Raw genomic sequence first — 20,154 nt, 5'->3', positions numbered from 1 at the left:
GCGGAAGCGGAAGCGGCTCTGTTCGCCGCCTCTTCCACCGGCCTGATGAGCTGCAGCGGCTCCGGCGCGGACCCCGAGGCGGCGCCGGGCTCCGCTGCCTCGGCCCCGGGCCCGGCGCCCGCGGTCTCGGCCCCCGCAGCATTGCCCGCCGGCACCGCTGCGGAGAATAAGGCCAGCCCCGCGGGGACTGCAGGGGGACCTGGGGCTGGAGCTGCGGCAGGGGGCACGGGACCCGTGGCGGCGCGGGCCGGGGAGCCGGCCGAGCGGCGCGGGGCGGGTGAGGGCCGGGACGGGTGAGGGTGAGGGCAGCGCTAGGGCTGGGTCCAGTAGTGGGTGAGGGCAGAGGATTAGACCTAGCCGGGGCCCCGCATCTCCCACTTCCATGTCTGTCTGCTGGTTTTCCTCCAGCTCCGGTGTCGGCTGGCGGCGCGGCGCCCCCGGAGGGGGCCATGTCTAACGGGGTTTATGTACTGCCGAGCGCGGCCAACGGAGACGTGAAGCCGGTGGTGTCCAGCACGCCTCTGGTGGATTTCCTGATGCAGCTGGAGGATTATACGCCTACGGTGGGCTTCCTGCCTGAACAAGGCTATTGGCGCGCTGTCAGGCCAACTTTTCTGCTACACTGCCTGGATTTTCAGCCTCCTTTTGCACTTGTTCCCCTACTAGCTCTGCCCACCCAAACTGAGCTTCCTGAAAGCCAGGCCTTCCTCCATTTCCCTCCCCCTCTCAGCCCCTCAGTGCCCAGAGCAAATACTGACAGTCGTCTCATTGATCTCTCAGATTCCAGATGCAGTGACTGGTTACTACCTGAACCGTGCTGGCTTTGAGGCTTCAGACCCACGCATGTGAGTACAGTCTGGGTGGGTAGGTTAGAACCTTGAGTGCTAATGTGGTTTATTGTTCCATCTCCTTCTCACACTAGTTTTTTCTCTCTAGAATTCGGCTCATCTCGCTAGCTGCCCAGAAATTCATCTCAGATATTGCCAACGATGCCCTACAGCACTGCAAAATGAAGGGCACAGCTTCTGGCAGCTCCCGAAGCAAGAGCAAGGTGTGAGGGGAGGCTCATTGAATCAGTAATTACCTCCCACAGTGTTGGAGGTTTAATTGTCCTGAAATCTCTTTGGGGAAACTAAGTCCTAGGGGAGGTGAAAGACCTACTCAGGGTCACCCATCTGGGATTGAAATCTGAGATTCCTGAGCTCAGCTGGTGTTCTTCCCTCTTCCCTCAGGACCGCAAGTACACTCTAACCATGGAGGACTTGACCCCTGCCCTCAGCGAGTATGGCATCAATGTGAAGAAGCCGCACTATTTCACCTGAGCCACCCAACCTAAATGTACTTGTCTGTCCCCTTGTCCCCACACCAGCCTGTTTTCATAATAAACTTTATTGTGACAGGCAGGGCTGGTCCCTCCCATGCTGGGAGATACCGTGTGGCAAGTGACAAAGCTCTGAGCCTAGCCCCTTTGGGGGCTGCAGTGGTAGGGATGGGGGCAGGGGATGGGCCCCATGGCTGGGGTAGTACCATGACTGGAAGCAGGGGAGGCAACCAGAAGCCTGCTGCTTTGGGGAGACATACTCCCCTAACCGTGTCCTGACATCTCTGGAGTTTAGGCAAGGGCTTTCCAGCTCTACTTGTCCTGCATCTTCTCCAGGATAGGCACAATCATGTCAAATTTAGGCCGCTTAGCAGGGTCTTCATTCATGCAGATCTTCATGAGCTTACACACATGGGGGGAAATGCCTGGTGGGATAGTAGGCCGAAGGCCTTCCAGTGCCACCTGCAAATACAGGAAAAAACAAAATGGGTTTCAGAACTTGAATATCCTGTGGGGAGAGGCCTCTCTAGTCCTCAGGACAGGATTACTGCATATTTGAACAAATATGGGAAGAGCCCAGCCCTGCTATAGTTATTGTCGTCACCACCACCATTCCAACACAAGTACATACAGTTGTGCTCTCACCTTCATTCCAATCTCCATGTTGGAGAGGTCAGCAAAGGGTACCTCCCGTGTCACCAGTTCCCACAGAAGCACTGCAAAACTCCACATGTCTGCTGAGCGTCTGTTTGTATCTTCAGGCTTCTTCTGCAGTGCTGGAGGAACAGGACTTAACTGTTCCAGCTGCCTGTCCTGTCTCTGCCCCCTTCCATTTCTACTGAGCTGGCCCTTCTCCACCTCCCAACATGATGCCCTCACTCACCTTCAGGGGCCACCCAGGCAGGTGCATACATGCGCCCAGGGCATTGGAAGGAGAACTTGACGTCGGCCATGCTGATTCGGGCAGTCATGTCCTCATCAATCTGAGAAAGAGAAGATAGATAATGTGGAAGGAGGTAAGTCCTATTCTAGACAGGGAAAGGGGGCTGGGGGCCTGGGCCAGGAAGGAAGTGTGACCTCACCATTACACTACGGCTATTGAGTGCATGTCGTGGGATGAGGGGCTCTAATGTGTGTAGGAAGGCCATGCCCCTTGCCATGTCCAACGCGAACTTCACAGCCTGGCTCTGGTCCACAACAAAATCTAAAGAGGCAAGAGTCAAAAGAGTTTGGGGAGGCTCATACACCCTGCACCCATCCCATGAGATTTGGTATCCCCTACTCACTGGTGCCTTCATGTAATACATTGTACAGGGATCCATATGGCATCCAGTGTGTGATGAGGGTGGGGTGAGGAGCAGGTGGAGACTGACAGGCACCTAGCACTGGGAGCACATTTGGATGCGAGAAAATCCTGGAAGAGGGAGAGTATCCCTAGCTGAGATCAGCATAAAAGATCTCCCTTTGGGTGCTAGTCAGGGTTCCTTGGAACCAGCAGCTTCCCGTTTAGGCCTTGCCCCACCTGAGACGGGGACACTCCTCGTTGAAGTCCCTGCTCTTCCTTGTACTCCAGTCTCGAACCTTTAGCACCTTCACGACGATGTCATTGCCCTGCCAACGGCCCTTCCATAGCTGAGAGACAGGTAAGGGTTAGGAAGCTTTAACTAAGGCCACTGCTTTCTTGTCCGCTAACTGGAAGAAAAACTTAAAGAAGGTGCAGGGCAGGTAATTTGTAGGGGATTGGGGAGGGAGGGCCAAGAAAGGCAGGGTCACCTCTCCAGAGTGATTCTCGTTGAGCTTTGCCAAAAAGTTGAGCTGTTTGTAGTCAATGCCGGAGTGTTTGTTCAGAGTCCCATTTCCTGAGAATGTGCACAGGTCAGGTACCCAAGCTTCACCTAACCCAGCTCCAAGAGCCCAGGGTTATTCCCTCGACCATCCCTCCCCTTACAACTGACTCACGGGGCCGAGTGCGGGTGGTTCCCTTCCAGAAAGTGTCCTTGTATGGAATACGGTTAAGGTTCTGGCCCATCTTCTCTGCCCGCTCTGGGGAAGAAAAACAGCTTTGGCCCCAGCTGTAGTACGGAGGGAGGAGATAGGCAGGGACAAGACAGGATACGAACTGGAGTTGGGGGACAGACCTCGGAGGAGCTCTCTCAGGGGTGCCTTGGCTTTGTCCACAGGCATCTCTCCATACTTGTTACAAATGCTGACAAGAGCCCCATTAGCCACCAGGTCCTGGAATGAAAAGGTGGTTGTGACAACGGGCTCTGCTACCTCCCTGGCAATCACAATCAACTATCAATACAGATATAGTACCAGATCTGAGTGTCAAATATTCAGCAATACTTACAGAATGGATTGAAGGTTCTAGAATCTCCCATTCAGGCTCAGACGTTGCTACCCACCCATCCCAGGTCTCAGGGCTTTGGTACTCACCTCTGCAACCTGATCTTGGCCCCAAAAACAGGCATAGTGCAGGGGCACATTTCCATGCTCATTCACTGCATTGATGTCAGCTTTATACTGCAAGAGCTGGTCCCCATGGCCAAGTAGAAGAGGCAGAAGACAGAGGGGAGATGAGAGTTGAGGCGTGTAAGGAGGGAGAAGAGTACACATAATGCTTGTGACTGACTTCCAGACATGTATGTAATGTATATGACAGAACATTCATGCATACCTTCTGCACAATATCACGGTGTCCATGACTGGCTGCCAGGTGCAGGGGGGTGTCATCCCCACGGTTCATCACATTGATTCGTGCCCCCCGCATGATCAGCATCTCAACCACAGCTGAACGGCCCTCTCGGCAGGCCCAGTGCAAGGGGGAGAAGCCATGATCATCCCTTTGAGGAAGAGACAATGGTCATTGATCTGGAGGTGGGGCAAAGGCTTTGATACAGAAAAAACTGATAGTCATTCTGAAAAATCTCCCTAGAAACCTTGCCTGTCCAGGATTCTGATTCTCATTCATGCCAGCAACTCCCAAAGCCATCCGATTAAGACCTTCAAAGGTCTTCAGACCCCTGAGCTTCAAACCTAACCAACTACCACCTGAAATCTCAACAAATACATATGATTCACTGTCTTCATCAACATCTCCCACTAGCCTTTTTTCCTTGGCATGCCCTATCTCATTAAATGGTAGCATTTTATCTGGTTTCCTCTGCATTCCTTTTGCAACATCTGTTGGTCCTTTTTGTTTTCAATGCATTTCATATGCCCCTAATACACTACTTGTGGCACTGGATTGTAAACATCTTAATGAGCTGTCTTGTCTGCTAGACTGAATTTTTGAGAGAATGGATTAACAGAAGTTGTTTAGTGCATGTTAATACAAGGGAGGGTGTTTGGAGAAGGAAAGCCACAACTCATAGGAGAAGAAGCAAGCTTACTGATTGGCTCTGTACTGAAACCTAAGATCTAAAAATGGACTGGCATTAAAATAATGTTTTGGAAGGGTTTATAAGGAAAAAGGAATACTTTTGATAAGTCATTACTAATGAGGCAGATATCAAATGAGGATTTGATTTGGTAAAACAGGATTCCTCCACTCAAGCAGTCTTGAGTCCCAGAAAACAGGAATATAAGAGTGACATCTTTAGAAAGAAAACTGACTTTTCCCCTGCCAAGGACACATATTTTCTAAAGTAAAAGAGCTGTACAAAGAAAAAAGAAGAAGAAAACACTTGGTGGGAGTTGGGCCTGCCTGACAGCCTGGGGCCATAAAAGGAAATTCCCTCCAGTCTGGTGTGTGTGAGGATCCAAGGGGCGGGACAGGGGGACGGTCTGTGGTCTGAGACCGCAGCCTCCGGATGCCTTAGTGTTGCGGTCACTTCCCTTGTGGGGGCTCTAGTTATGGCCTGAAACAGATCAGGGGTCTGACTGCTGCAGGCCATCCAGATGTCCTCCTCCCCCAGGAGATGGGGGTGTGTGTGTGACCTTTAATGACTTCCCTCCACAGCTGCCCTCATCTGCTCACTTAGAGATAGCTGAAAGCTTTCCTGGAAGGTTAGCCCCACCTCCCCCTCTCTGAAGCAACCATCCCCTACTTATCAATGAGTTTTGCCTCTCAGATCTTTAATTTGTGCCCTGGTTTATCAGTTTCCTGCAGTCTGTGGCATAAGCAGGCCAGTGCCTGAGGGCAAAAATAAGAGCACAGGGTTCCACTCACTGTCAGACTGCCTGTCACCTCGGGGCCACAGACTATATTCCCAAAGAGTCCTGGAGGGAGTTTACCCCACCTCATATCCAGCATATACCTGCTTGGGCCCCCAAAGCCTTTCCCCTCAAACCAGCCCCAAAGACTTCCAGTTTAATGCCACCTCTTCACCTTTTGGCACTAAAGAGTTTTATAAAATGCAAGTTCCCCTGGACAACTTCACCTAAGCCTTTATAACCCTACCAACAAAGTAAGAGTGCTATCTTTATCTGAGTACCCTTTGAAGAATTATTAAAGAATTAAAGAAATTATAAATATATGAAAAATGGGAAAAAGTGACCAGGAATTACAGAGGAATAGCATAAAGGCTAATGAGAACCTGTAGAAGTCTAGATGAAGATGACAGGTGATCCTTACCCCCTCAAACCTAAAAACTGAAGAAATAAAATTAAAAACCACCATCCTGAATCATCAGCATCACTACTGCTTTTCTTGCTTGTCTCAGCTGACCTTAAAGAACTTGCCTACATTCACTATTTCCACATCTCCCATTCAGCCCACCACCACACTGTTGCCTTGAGGGCTGGCATGGGCCTCTAGCATAGGAGGTGTCCACAATACTTTAAATGAAGGAACCAGTGTTGTCTGGTTTCTTCAACTGTTTTCCTCTACAGCAGGCTTCACAAAGATCATCAAATACATTATTAATTATAAATTCAGAAGTTACTTTAAAGTGCTAAAGTTCTTTAACTCATCAACAGCCTATCCTACTGTTGACCACTCCCCCTTCGTTGAAACATTCACTTCTCTGAGCTTTACTAACATCTTTTCCTGTTTCTCCTGCAACCCCCAGTTGCACCTTTTCAGTCTTGCAGGCTTCTCATCCCCTCTCTGTCACACCCATGTCTTCAGGTATCATCTATATGCTAAAATCTCCCAAATCTGGGTCTCCAAGTCAGATCTCTCTCCTGAAATCCAAATCTGCATAATCAACAACCTACTCAACGTTTCCACTCAACTGTACAGTCACTTTAACGTGTCACAGCAGCAGTCATCATCCTTCAGCCATGTCCAACTCAGTAAAAGCAACTACTATCTACCTAAAAGTCTGAGCCAGAACCCCGGTCATCATCTTTGCTTCCACACTTCCTACACCAAGTCTCATCAATTCTTTATTCTGAAGATTTCAGGAATCCAATCACTTCCTTCTTTTTAGATCGGCCCCCATTCTAGTCTAAGGCATCGCCACCTCTGGCACAGACCAAGCAACTGCTTCTCCAAATGGCCGCCTGCTCTTGAGAAGGTATCCAAGATGACACTTAAATGGACAATCTCATCATATCATAGCAGGGCTTTAAACTCTTGTTCTTAGAATAATAACCTTATTCTAGTATAAATATCCTTGCATGATCTGGTGGGCTCTTGCAGCAGACCTCTCCAGTCTTATCTTCCGTGGTTTACCATTAGTACCCAATGCTTCAGCCCACAGAAGCCCATAGAAGTCTTCTATCCTCCAGCCATATGGACCTATAGACAATTCCCAAACACTCCATTCTCTGTCTTGTCTCCTAGCTTTGGCCCATGCAGTTCACTGAGGCTGGAAAGCTCTCTGCAGCCCGTGCCTGTGAAACTCTTACTGAGCAGTCAAGATTCATCAGGAATACAGCTTCCTCTGTGGAGACCCTCTGCCCCCCACAGGCTGTGCTTTGCATTCGTAGTCCTGGGTAGTAAAGTCAGCCGCCCCAGCCAACGTGAACACCCCACATCGCGGAGAGGAGCAGTATTTGCCCTTCTCACCCACCAGCCACTTCAGCTCACCCCTGGTTGAGGTCGTTCTCCGTGTTGTCCAGCCACAGGCGAACGGCCACCGCGTTGCCCTCCCGGCACTGAGTGAAAATGTCGTCCATAGCAGCGTCCCGGCGCTGAGTCCCCTAGATTGGGGAAGCCTGCGGACTGTGAAGGGATCCACGGAAGGCGGGGTGAAACCCGAAAGCTTTGTCCCTTACCGGAGATAAGGGGGTGGGGGTCTCCCGCTGCCTCCCCGGCTAGTGGAGGTCTGGGAAGGAGTTCGGCTAGGCGGGATGATCCCTGTGTCCCCTGGGCGCGAGGGTAAGGCGGGTCCACGCGAGGTAGAAGGTGATTAGGAAGTAGAGTCGCCTGAAGGGGTGTCGGCGAACAAGCTCGGGGACACTACCCGAGAACAGACCTGGGGGGAGGGGGAGTTCAGGCGCTCTATACCCTGAGAAAGGCGATCGGGGGTCCTTCCCGGGGATGGCCCTCGTTCCCTACTCGGTATTCGGGCCGAGTAAAGGCTGACGGTTGGCAGGGATCGAGCCTTAGGGAAGGGCACGGGTGCTCCCGCACTCACCGGGACTCAGGCTGGAGGAGCCTTCTTCGGGGAACTCCCGTCCGGCCGCGCCCGCCGCCCGGCCCCGCCCCTGGCCCTCTCTGGCCAGCGCGGGTCCCCATTGCTCCCTCCCTCTCGCCTTCCTTGCCCTTCTAGCCAGCGGTACCTAAACTCGATGATTTCCGGCGCCGCGCCGGCCACTCTAGCCACACAGATCTTCACTCTTTGGTTTCCGGCTCAGTTCCGGCTGCTCTGCGAGCCAGGATTAGTAGAGACACGCAGTGCACGTGGAAAGGCGTGTGGACGCGGGGATTTCGCCTACCGCACCAGCATGTTTGAGGAGCCCGAGTGGACCGAGGAGGCCCCAGTAGCCACGGACCTCCGGCCTGTAGCCTCACGGCCTCTGCCCGCCTCAGCCTCGCAAATCAAGGTGAGCGGCCCTGCGCGGAGCTCTTCCAACCGAGAAGCTTACCCTGGTGGATCCGGGCACTGGGGCTCGCTGTGTGTGTGTGTGTGTGTTGGTGTGTGTGTGTTGGTGTGTGCGTGTGTGTGTGTGTGTGTGTGTGCACGCGCGCGTTGGAGCGGGGGGGGGGGGGTCGCCTGCGGCCAACAGAAGACCCGACTAAGTGAAAGCTGTTGAGTAGAAGTCAGTGACGTGAGGATGAATTATGGGACGCGAAAAGCACGTGCAGAGGCCCTGGGGGGAAGAAAGCATGTCCTGTTGTTAGGGTTACCCACCCAATTATCCGTGTGGTTGGAGCACAGAGGGTATGCTATTGAATTTGGGGAGGTTGAAGTTTTGCATATTTTAACAATAGAAGCCAATAAAATGGTTTTAGCAGGGGAATGATTTCTTAAGATTTGCATTTTGGAAAAGTCCTTGGTTTCAGTGTGGAGATTGGATTGGAGAGATCAAGAGTGAATGACAGTGAAGGATTTGATCAGCACTACCGTTCTAAAGCAGTAGTGCAGAGTGGGTACTGATAAGTCCAGGTTAAGTGCCTGGCCTGGGACCTCCCAACAGGACTTCAATCCAGAAGGCCTTCCAGACAAGAGACCTTCTCCTTTAAGCCTTTGCAGATGTGAGGGCTGCTGTACTTCTCAGGCTCTTCCACCTTTCAGTCAGCATCCAACAAGGAATCCGCCTGCTTTTTCCCGTCCTCTTCATCCCGTCAACCCACTGCTATAATCTGTGCCACTGGCCTTTCCATCTGCAGCTTGTCCCTTTCCACTTATTCTCTATACCACAGCTAGACTCCTTTTAAGTGCACACCTGTGATCTTGTCACTCTTGTTTTCAGAAACGTCTAGCTTTTATAGAAAGATATAGAAAGTTGCAGGCAAAAGCCTGAGATGAGTGTTGGAACTCCTGCTGCCTTGTGGCCTTACCACATTCCCCTGGGAAACTCCGCTTTCTCCCTCTGTTCAGGTTCCAAATTGAAGAAGTGAGGTGGGTGGTTTCTCTGCTCTCCAGCCTCCCAGAGTTTGAGATGGTGACTTAAAAGTTGTTCAGGGTCTGGCAGGCTTCATGACAAGCTAGAGAAGTTAACTAAGAATAATCTAGATGCTTCCGCCAGCATCTGAATCAGGTCTCCATCTCTGCCTTCTTATTCTCCAGGCCCCATCTATTTACCTCACTCCTTTCTCTCAGGGCTCTAAGCACCGTCAGCTCTTGGCTACTTTACGGGCCCTGGAGGCAGCATCTCTTCCCCAGCAATACCCCAGCCTGCCTGACAGTGACTCTGAGGAGGATGTGGTGGAAAGGAAGAAAAAACGCCTGAAAAAGGCCTCATCTGCTGGTGCTTCTGTTGACGTACAGAAGAAGAGGAAGAAGAAATGTCAAAAACAGGGTCCACCTGGCAGTGACTATGAAGAAAAGGAAGTAAAAGGGAAGAAAAAGTGCCTCAGAGGGATTCTGAATGCCAGTGACCCTGCTGAAGAACAGAAGAGAAAGAGGAAGTGCCAGAAACAGGCTCCCTCAAACCCCGCCCAGCATGTAGACAAGGATAACAAAACAGGTACTAGTGGATTTGTATATGTGTGTGGGATGGGGTGGGGCATCAGCTGATCGGATACAGGGCACAGGTTACCTGCCACCATTAGGTTTGGGGTTAGTCAGTAAGAAATGTTTTCATCCAGGCCATAGTCTCTTTCTCAAGGACAGGGATTGGTCAGGATGATTGCCAAACCTCAGAATGCAGGGGCTGTTGCCCCGAATATGCTCTCTCTTCTCCCTCTGTTCAGGTTCCAAAGCTTGGAAGAGTACTGCTACAAATGATCAATCCAAGCCGAGTCCTGGCTCCACTTCTGCCAACCCCCCCCAGACCTTGAGTCGCAAGCAGTGGCGGAACCGGCAGAAGAACAAACGTAGACATAAGAACAAATTTCGGCCACCTGACCAGGCTCCAGCCACAGTGCCCACAGAGGAGACAGAGATGCCTCCTGCCCCCAGCCCAGATAATCATGAGGATCGGGCAGGGGCGCTGCGAGCCCGCATGGCACAGCGGCTGGATGGTGCCCGATTTCGCTACCTCAATGAACAGCTATACTCAGGGCCTAGCAGTGCTGCACAGCGTCTCTTCCAGGAAGACCCTGAGGCCTTTCTCCTCTATCACCGTGGCTTCCAGAGCCAAGTCAAGAAGTGGCCACTGCAGCCAGTGGACCGCATCGCCAAGGATCTTCGCCAGCGGTGAATGGGGGTTGGGCACTCTGAGAAGCAATGTGGGTCAGTCATAGTTCAGGCTAGACCAGTGAGTGATCCCTCCCCTCCACTCCCAGGCCCGCGTCCCTGGTGGTAGCTGACTTTGGCTGCGGGGACTGCCGCCTGGCCTCAAGTATCCGGAACCCTGTGCACTGCTTTGACTTGGCCTCTCTGGACCCCAGGGTCACTGTGTGTGACATGGCCCAGGTAAACCCTTCTATCTCTCTCTCTCTGTATCTGGCCTATGCTCTAGACCCAACCTCAATATGCTAATCTCTAATGCTCCCTCCCTTTATGCGCCCCCCATTCTAGTGTCTGGTGCTAGCAATCAGTGCGGAATTAATTAATTAATTAATTAATTTCTAAAAATATATTTGTGGGTTTTTTTTTTTTTTGAGATTTTATTTATTTGAAAGAGAGCACAAGCGGAGAGAATAGCAGAGGGAGAGGGAGAACCAGACTTCCCCTTGAGAAGGGAGCCCAATGTTGGGCTTAGTCCCTGGGATCATGACCCTAAGCCAAAGGCAGACACTTAACTGACTGAGCCACCCAGGCATCCCTCAGTGCTGGATTTCTGCTACCCATGTTGTATGCTTTGTACAGTTTTCCCACTCTTTACAGGTGCCTCTGGAGGATGAATCTGTGGATGTGGCTGTGTTCTGCCTTTCACTGATGGGAACCAACATCAGGGACTTCCTAGAGGAGGCAAATCGTGTGCTGAAACAAGGGTAGGTGCTCCCAGCACACAGATGTGTGTATATGTGTACAGGTATATGTCTGCATTTACGCAGAACTTCTCACTTTTCTCAGGGGTCTCTTGAAAGTGGCTGAAGTCAGTAGCCGGTTTGAAGATGTTCGGACCTTTCTGGGGGCTGTAACCAAACTGGGCTTCAAGGTCATCTCCAAGGTGAGGGCCCCAAGAAGTTTTCCTATTTTTGTCTCGTTTGGTCTTTTTTAGGGTAATGATGTTAAGGAAAGAGGCCATACACACAGACACAGATGTTTGCTCTTTTAAGGCATGACACATGGGAGAGTCCTGGGAACCTTTCTGAGCAAGGGCGGGGCATGTACAGAGGTGTTTTGAGGAGCTGGAGTGAAGATTTGGAGCTCACTCAGTCTTTTCTACCCTTAGGATCTTACCAACAGCCACTTCTTCTTGTTTGACTTTGAAAAGACTGGGCCTCCTCGGGTAGGGCCCAAGGCTCAGCTCACAGGCCTGAAGCTTCAGCCATGTCTCTACAAGCGCAGGTGACCTCTGGGCCTGCCTTGAAAGAGGAGGCAAGTCTTGAACTCCAGGCTCAGAACTCGGAAGACTATATCCAGCAAGTCACTGACCCAGGGACTGGTATATCCCTTTTGCCGTCCCAAGACTAATGTGTGATTAAATCCCCTGGTTCAGCACCGCTCTATTGAAGGCTTCTTGGTTGTGAGAAGCATAAAATCACTTGGGCTAGCTAAAGAGTAAGAAGTTTACTGTGAAAATACAAGGGTATCTGGGAATTAGGGTTCCTCCAAATGTGGGAACTAGCTCGTTTGAAATTCAGGGCATCTCTGGGTTTGCTCCTCTTTCTATCTCTCAGGAGCCACGTAGACTTTCTGCCCTGGCATCTCTCTTCTCATCTCCCATCTGCTGAGAAAATCTATAGCCAGGGCTGGGTGTGTAAGAGGTTCTCAATAAACCATAGCTATGGCTGTGATGTTTTGTAAGCCTTACTATTTTCTTAAGTCCTTCCCTAGGTAAGGTTGGAGGTCAAAGAGTGAAGAATGGATTTCTTGACTGAGGAATACTCTGGGAGAGCTCAAGATGGACCTTTCAACAGCCTTCATTTCACAGGGTATTTAGAGAATACTGATAAGACTTTGAGTTGTTCTGGAGGATGGTGGTAGGAGAGCTGGGTTTCTTCATAAATAACAACTGGTTGATATCATGGTAGGCTGGGGGATTGGGCTGTCCATTAGTAAGCACGAGGGTCTGTTTGTTGTGTCCAGCTTGTAGTGGTCCCAGATCACCATGTCCTGGGAAAGCTATGGGCAAGGAATGCTGGTGTTAGGAAAATGCTGGGATGATAGACCCTTGGCCTCTCCTGCCATGTCCCGATATAAAGATGTAGCATCTTACCTATTTGGAAGGGCAAAAACAGTGCTCACTGAGACACAGCTTCCAGGGCTCTGAGCCAGTCAGATGCCTCTGGTGAGGGGATCTAGCTTCGAGGTAGGCTGTGGACTGGAGGGCATGTTTGGAGGCTAGGCAGTGTGCCACAGTGTCTTCGCATGTGCTCTTCTGTCTGCTGAATACTCACCTGATTAAGTCTTACTCATCATAGCTTAGGTTTTCCTACTCTACTGCTCCTAAAGCAGAATTAATTTCTTCATCTACATTCTTCGAATTGCATTGTGATTGCTTTGCACATTAGGCAGCGGTCTTTTCAAGTGATATTTATCTTTGTATTCCCAGAGCTTGTTGGTGATGTGGTAGAGTAACAGGGTTTAGCTGAGTGGGACTGACGAGAACAGGGTATTGCAGGAACGCAGGCTCAGGGTACAAGATGTGGGCACTGAGGACTAGGGATGATGGAAGAAGTAAGCAGATGGGAGAACTTGAGCAGAAAGAACAGGTGGGATAATGAGGGCTGGTGAGAGAGAGGAATTTGCAGTGAGTCTGGTTTCTCGCTTGAGCAACTGGTAGGGCTGGTGCTGCTGTTCAGAATGTTGGGTTGTAGGTACCTGTTCGATACTCACTTGGAAAAGAGATGTAATCGTGCCAGGAGAGACCTGTCCTAGAATCAGCAGTCTAAAAGTGGTCATTGAAGTCATGGGAATAGATAAAATATCCAGAATAAGGTAGTGAGAAGAGAAAATGGCAACAAATCAAACTCTGGGGAGCATCTGTTGGATGAGCAAAGGCAAGTAGACTAGTCAAGGTGACAGGATGAGAAGGTCGGGCCAATAAAACTGGGAGAGTAGATGTTTTCAATATGGAGGGAAGGGATGGAGAGGTTGTCAGATGTCAGACGCTCTTGTGGGGTCTGTTAAAATTTACAATGAAGTCCGACTGTAGTGAATGAAGTTGCTGAATACTGTTGAGGCCCTGCTTAAATTTATAGTGGTATTCATGTCTTTTTAGTTACACCAGCCAGTCCAGTAGTATGGTTATCTCTGCTTTCTCAGGAATCTAGGTGTAGCTGTGGGGAAATTGAGTACTAAGGGATCATCCAGAGTTGGAATCTCACTGTGCAATGGAAATGAAAGCAAGCAAAGGCATTTCACACCATTCAGAAGTAACTGATCTCTCTCTGGATTGTGTGCTATTAGGGAAGGGGTAGGAGAGTGAAAACAGAGGAATGGGTTGTTGCTCTGGGAATCATTAGACAAGTGACCTGGGCAGGTGAGAGGTGGTGGTCAGGAATTGGAGTGCTTGAATTATTAGTGTTGGAAGCACAGCAGCTCCCACTGATGGCCATGTCTAGAGTGAAGCCACAGGCGTCAGTGCCTGAGAGGCAAGTGAGAGAGGTTACCTTAACTGTATGCTGGGTAATGGACTGAGAGCTCGGGTATTATGGGGAGATCTTGTCTGAATGGACTTTGAGGTTCTCCAGGGTGGTGGTAGAAGTTGGCATGGAAGAGAGGCCAGCCTCTCTCGGGGAGGGGGCACATCCAGGAGGTCTGCAGACAAAATGATGGGTAAGCTAGATGACTGAATTTCAGAAGTGCAGGGGGTTTGGACTGCCTACTAGAGAGACTTCCATTGTGGAAGTGATGTGAGGCTGGTGAGTGGAGCTGGCTGCCAGGCAGCTGAGATAACTGCCTCTCGGCAGTCCTTCCCAGCATGTCAGAAATTACTGAGCATTACTAGGGAAATTTTTTATTATGGCAGCTGCATGGGACAGGAGCCTCTGGGAGAAGGGGAGGCAGGCCACAAAGTCCAAGAAAAGTGTTAGATTAGCTGTGGGACACACATTACCTTTGACAATTCCCTGTCTGTGTTCTTTTTTTTTTTTTTTTTTTTTTTTTTTTCTTTTTCTTAGCAGAACAGTTGGGGTCTGCTTTTTTCCTTTTCTTGTTCTCCTTACTTAAAATTTAGATTCTTCCTTTGCCTGTTCTGGCTCTATCCACCCAAGTAAGTATCTCTGGGTTTGACTCAGGCCTTGGATTCCCTGTAACTCAGTCCAGCCCCAGCAATGTCTCCATCAGTTGCTCTGATTCTGAAATCAGGACTCCCCTGATCTTGATCTGGGGCCTCTTGGCTCCGTCTTCAGCTTCAGGACAAACTCTTAGGCAAGCCCAAGTCCCTGGACATCAGTGTTTAAGGCTGAGATCCGAGGCTGGAGAGGGAACAGTATTTCCTTAAGAAATAACAGCATGGCAGCTGTTCAAAGAACCAGCAATTTAAAGAACAGTTTGAGAAGAGATTGAAGGAAGGGCAAGAGTAGTAAGAGGTAAGTGGAAGGGGGTCTCTGTACTGTGTAAGGCAGTGCATGATAATCACCTAGTGGTTACCAAGCCCTCCCCCAGTTTCTGATTGAGGAGATCAGGATAGGGTTGAGAAGTTCTGTTCTGGTTGCTTTGGTTTTTCACAGTGAAACAGGAAGCAGGGTTGAGAGAGTAGCAGGGAAGGGGTTGGAGTTTTGAGGCAAGGAGAGCATAATGAACAAATGAAGAATTGGATTGCTGGTGGTATTAATAATGTGCTTGAGGTTGAAGGTCAGAAAGAGGATGCATGGGAAGAGATCATGTAGGATCTCTGTAGAGAGCTTGCTGTTTTGAGACAGCACAGCTGGACTGTCAGGGCCCACCCCCCTGACCTCAACTCTTAACTGCGGACTCCACTGGGACCATTCAGGAAGCTTGAGGTATTTATATTCCTACGGCCGAGGAATGATGAGCCTGGAGTCTGACTCCTGCCCTGGGAATGTAGAGGGCAAGCAGAGGCTCAGTAACTGTTTCAGTGGTGGAGCCGGGGGAGTGCCACTGCTTTTGCTTTGGCCTGCGTTCCCCGAATTTGCCGTAGCAAGTGAGGCATGTGTGTATCCTGTCATCTTGCAGGAGAGAGGGAAACATGTGGTGCTCTTGGTTCCTTTCCAGTAGGACCATTTGAGGAAGCCAGGAGACCTCAGCACAAAGCAGCTAGGAGTGTGCCATGTGGACTGAGGAGGGAGTTGCAGGAGACCACCCACTAAAGTTGCATCTGCCAGGGTCAAGGGCACAGTTGGGATGTCCCCTTTAAATATCTGCCAGCCCCATAGAGCACAGAACTGCCCAGTCCAGCAAGAACCTTATTTCCTTTTTTAGCCCCTTTTCTGTGCCTCTGGGCCCAGAGCAGTCAGCATCTGTTAGGTAGATTGGAGGTAAGAAGAGCAGAGAGCATACAGACTATTCTTCCCCCTCCCCAGCTGAGGCTCCTTGAGACTAGATGTAAGTGGGCCAGGGCTGGGAGGGGCAAAGTAGTTAGAGCTACAGTAGATACAGATTATTTATTGTTACTATGTAGGTTTAGACATTCTGACTGCTTGACATCATAAGACTGTTAATTAAAATGAGCTGAAAAGTCACAGGTTTGCTGCAGTTTCTCTCCACATCGGGGAACAGTGCCCCCAAATGAAAAAAGTTAGGAAGGGTGTTAAGAGTCAAGAATATGTACAGTTGGGTTTGGATGGCAGCCTGTGCCTTGTACTTGTTCAGCATGCTTTGAGAGGTTTCTTGCTGCTGCAGCTTTTGGTGGGCTCCAGCTTTTGTTTCTGTAACACAGTCCTGCAGGAACACAGTTTCAAAGGAAACAGCATGATCTTGGCAGAGACACAGCCCAGCTCTAAACACTCAGCCATTTACATCATTGCACAAAGCCCTTCACAGCTTTTCACAGACACAGACCTGCAATTAGAGCCTTCTATGCACAGGTCGTCCTCTTCCCAGGTGACTTCTCAGATTGGCCACCTGGTTCTAGGACGTTAACCACTGTCTTACCGGTCTAATTGCTTCCATTCCTGCCCCCGAAGCCATTCATTTCTCCACATAGCCAAGTGATGTTTTTAAAATGTAAATCAGATATGTCATTTCTCTTTTTAAAATCCTTCAATGGGTTCTCAGTGCTCTGAGAACAAAAGACATAGACTCATTCCCAGGCCCTGTGTGATCCTGCCAGGGCTTGCTCTTCAAATGCATCTTAACCCACTTCTTCCTCCTGAGGCTGCAGCCACACAGGCTTTCTTTTCTTTCTTTAAGCATTCCAAGCTGCTTCTGCTGGCTTTTTATACATACTGCTCTTGTCTTTCTTCAATACTTTGCTTGATGAGCTTTGCGTGATCATCTTCCAGACCTTCACACCAGTATCTCCATTTCTTCTGTAGAAAAAACTGGCTAGATGCTCACCATAAAATGTTCTTTTCGTGGACACACAGTTACGCTCCATTTCCTAGCCCCTTGCATCAAGGTGGGGCTCTGTGAATAGTCCTCACTAATGGAAAGTAAGTAGAAGTGATGTTTTGCTACCAGACCAAGGCAACTACAGAGTGGATGAGTGTTCTCCACACTCCCCCGCCCCTCCCGCTTGCTTCAGTAATCTCAAGCACATTGAGATTTTGACTGTTGTGAAGACAGTGGAGTCAGAATGTAGAGTCAGAGTCATTGCTTGGAGGAAAGCTGTTTGACCAAGAGCATCCACATTGGGCTTTTAAACAAAAAGAAATTTTTATTACTTTAAGTTACTGAGCTTTGGGAAGGTTGTAGAAGTTAACATTATATACCCTGGCTAGTATATCTTTTCCACCTTACTCTAGATCACAAAAGCCTTTTTGTTTCCTTCAGGGTGCTTCAAACATACTATTTTACCAGGTGCCAGTCAACACTCCTACCTGTCCCATAACTTTTATTCTTAAGAGAAAAAATACTCACATGAGCAAGTTGAGATAGTCATTTTATCAGTCGCATTTTGATTGTGACCAGAAGAAAATATCCCACTGTAGAATGTCCTAAATAAATTGTATTTTGTTTTTTTTAAAGATTTTATTTATTTATTTGACAGAAATCACAAGTAGACGGAGAGGCAGGCAGAGAGAGAGGAAGGAAAGCAGGCTCCCTGCTGAGCAGAGAGCCCCATGCGGGACTCGATCCCAGGACCCTGAGATCATGACCTGAGCCAAAGGCAGCGGCCTAACCTACTGAGCCACCCAGGCGCCCAATAAATTGTATTTTTATTCTAATATTACTAGAGACCTGAAGGTAGGTGGCTTTTGGCATTGGTTTAGGAACTCAAGGGTGTTAACCGTTAGGTCATGGTTACTCTTGGTCTCTTGGTTCTGATGATCACAAGGTGATCCGTTCTTGATTAGGCAAGGACACTTTACTCTTCTTAGAGTCTTGCTGATTGCCACAACCCCTACCTATTTGACCTGATTTCAAGGGTCTTTCATTATTGTTAATACTGTTGTGTAAATATGCTTCATTATTCTGTACAGCATAACTGAGGCCAGTCTAAAATATTAGCATTTTAAATATATTTGTCTCCCTCATTCCTTCCCATACCTCAGTGACCTGTGAGCAACTTACACAATTCAAAGTTGTTCTTCCTCCAGTTCAGTGGGGTGGGGAAGCATGGTCTGTTTCTTTCACTCATTCTTTACCTCCTCTGTTACTTGGATTTGGGATGGAGAAGGCACATTGGAGGAGAAAAACCTAAACTATCAGTGTACTTCTCTAAGGCAGGCATTTAAATGCTGGCTTTCGTGTGAGGTATTGGAGTTCTCTCTGGAGGCCCCTGGGGACTTGTGCACTGACTGGCTTTGCTTCCTTCCTTATGATAAACAACCGGTGCTCCCCTTCATCTCCTGCCCCTGTCCATGAATCCACAGCTTCCTAATGCTAACATTCCTCCTCCAGGCAGCCCTCTTGGGAGAGGTCCCAACAAATACCTCAAGACTGGTTGGTTCCCTATTACAAAGCCCACCAGAAACTATGCATATTTGTCCCACCAGACACTAAAAGTGCACCCCAGCCAGCCCCTGATTCCTGTCCCTCTGCTTGCCCCTGCCAGGCCAACTGACTTCTCCATGTGAGAAATAAGCACCAATTTCTATGTTTGTAGGATTCCATACCCTCGTAAGTGATTCAGGTTCTGCCCAGGCTCCACTTAAGTGGTCATAAGGAGATGGCTCTGTTAAGTTCCTGAGTGTAGACCTCTAGCTAGAGAATGTAATCTGAATGAATATAAAGCCTGTCCCATGTGGGAACACAAAGTGACTGTAAATGGTTCTTTTGGAGCTCTTCTTGCTTGATTTAGGATTGAGGGAACAGCGCTGCTCCTTTGCCTTTCAAGGAGGAAAAGTTTTCTATTCCTAAAAGTTCCCATCAATGCTTCTTTCATTCTCACTTCTCATTCTCACAGTAGAAATTTGGGAGGCTGTGTATCAGCTTTATTTAATCTTAGAGTAAATCCTATGTGGATATATCCAAGACCTTCATTTAGATGTGTCAGTACGTGTTACCAATTGTATTCAGTTTGGGTGCATTATCTAAAGATCTTAGACAACTGAAAAACTCATTTAACATGCTCTAATGTACATATTCCTAGAAAGCATGAACTGTTTGGGTTCGTAAGCTCTATTTATAGAGTAACACAGTGTATTCTCACTTTCCCTCCCCCTCCTTCACTCAGCTGTGTTTTAATATCCACTTAAGCTATCACTCAGGGCCCTGTCAGGAAAATGCAAGCCACACTAAGTATTTCAAGTAACGGCATTTAATAGAGAGAACTGATTGTGAGTGTTGGAAGGCTGAAGGAGTAGGAAGAAGCTGCTGACGTAATTCAGAAATTAGTAAGTGGAGATATCAGAGAACATCCCAGGTGCTAGGAAAACAGGAAGAAATGGCATAGTCACCGGAAACTAGGAGCTCAGAGAAGGGGCCCTTTTGATGAGACTCGGAACTTTGTGGGAGAAGCTCCTGCGTACCTAGTCTTGGACCTCTGAGGAAGGGCACGACTGCCTGTCTGTTGCTAAAATCTCTAACAAGTGTGGCAGAGCTGCTGCTAAATGCAGAAGCGCTAGTAGCTGGAGATAGCTGCCTTCAGCTGAAGCAGGGTGACAGCAGCTGGAAAACAGGGATGAACAGCCTTCCTCCTCTCTTTCACTTCCAGTTTCCCTTTGGGATGTCCCACTAACAGGACCTCATGGAACCAGCTGGCGGTAGATTCTGGGAAATAAGAGTTTGCTGAATCTCAGCTGCTGCAACACAACCAGAGTATGTGTGAGGGGGTGGTGGTAGGGGTGGAGTGAGGGGTTATCTTGTGGAGAGAGATCATGTGGTGGCTAAGAGCCCCAGGTAGGTAAGTAAAATATGTAGGTAAGGGATGTAATCCATGTAGTTTCTTGTAACTTTATTGCTTCTGTTAGCTGCAGTGTTCCAGGGTATGCATCCACCATAGTAAATGTATCCATTCACCTGGTTGCTTCAAATTTTTTGCCACCTGGAGAAATTATAATCCTTGGAGCTAGGTTCTTAACAAAAATTATGTTCTAGGGACGCCTGGGTGACTCCGTTGGTTAAGCCGCTGCCATTAGCTCAGGTCATGATCCCAGGGTCCTGGGATCAAGTCCCGAATTGGGCTTCTTGCTCAGCAGGGAGCCTGCCTCTCTC

General features: G+C 49.1%; 3 protein-coding genes and 1 long non-coding RNA gene across 8 annotated transcripts; 3 read left to right on the top strand and 1 right to left on the bottom strand.

The window, feature by feature from the left end:
* The first annotated feature begins 22 nt into the window (after positions 1–22).
* Positions 23–1,403, top strand: TAF10 (TATA-box binding protein associated factor 10). The gene is made up of 5 exons (XM_082682943.1): positions 23–277; positions 409–563; positions 781–845; positions 937–1,051; positions 1,233–1,403. Exons 1-5 carry the CDS (start codon positions 46–48, stop codon positions 1,320–1,322), a joined length of 657 nt encoding a protein of 218 aa, XP_082539069.1. The 5' UTR covers positions 23–45; the 3' UTR covers positions 1,323–1,403.
* Positions 1,374–7,986, bottom strand: ILK (integrin linked kinase). Of its 4 annotated transcripts, none has more exons than XM_082682926.1 (13): positions 7,849–7,986; positions 7,299–7,433; positions 3,999–4,164; positions 3,758–3,853; positions 3,460–3,556; positions 3,281–3,364; positions 3,095–3,180; positions 2,844–2,953; positions 2,608–2,735; positions 2,404–2,525; positions 2,205–2,304; positions 1,967–2,097; positions 1,374–1,783 (listed from the first exon to the last, which is right to left on the bottom strand). In XM_082682926.1, exons 2-13 carry the CDS (start codon positions 7,385–7,387, stop codon positions 1,634–1,636), a joined length of 1,359 nt encoding a protein of 452 aa, XP_082539052.1. In that variant the 5' UTR covers positions 7,388–7,433; positions 7,849–7,986; the 3' UTR covers positions 1,374–1,633. The 4 variants fall into 4 exon arrangements, with proteins under 4 accessions (XP_082539052.1, XP_082539054.1, XP_082539053.1 ...); XM_082682928.1 differs by having other exon boundaries at positions 7,299–7,411; positions 7,849–7,973; XM_082682927.1 differs by having other exon boundaries at positions 7,719–7,895.
* LOC309840680 lies at positions 2,229–4,473 on the top strand. Its single transcript, XR_014298742.1, has 2 exons — positions 2,229–2,337; positions 4,257–4,473. It is a non-coding gene; the product is annotated as an uncharacterized lncRNA (long non-coding RNA).
* Positions 7,987–8,002: 16 nt separating the features above from the next.
* Positions 8,003–17,209, top strand: RRP8 (ribosomal RNA processing 8; the record flags this gene model as incomplete). Of its 2 annotated transcripts, none has more annotated exons than XM_082682924.1 (7): positions 8,003–8,257; positions 9,478–9,844; positions 10,071–10,515; positions 10,605–10,734; positions 11,149–11,255; positions 11,338–11,434; positions 11,660–17,209. In XM_082682924.1, 7 exons carry the CDS (start codon positions 8,003–8,005, stop codon positions 11,777–11,779), a joined length of 1,521 nt encoding a protein of 506 aa, XP_082539050.1. In that variant the 3' UTR covers positions 11,780–17,209. The 2 variants fall into 2 exon arrangements, with proteins under 2 accessions (XP_082539050.1, XP_082539051.1); XM_082682925.1 differs by having other exon boundaries at positions 9,445–9,844.
* Positions 17,210–20,154: the final 2,945 nt, after the last annotated feature.

The sequence above is a fragment of the Mustela nivalis genome, assembly GCF_964662115.1.
Source record: "Mustela nivalis genome assembly, chromosome: 9".
Lineage (NCBI taxonomy): Eukaryota > Metazoa > Chordata > Mammalia > Carnivora > Mustelidae > Mustela > Mustela nivalis.
This window is presented reverse-complemented; position numbering and strand designations above follow the sequence as displayed.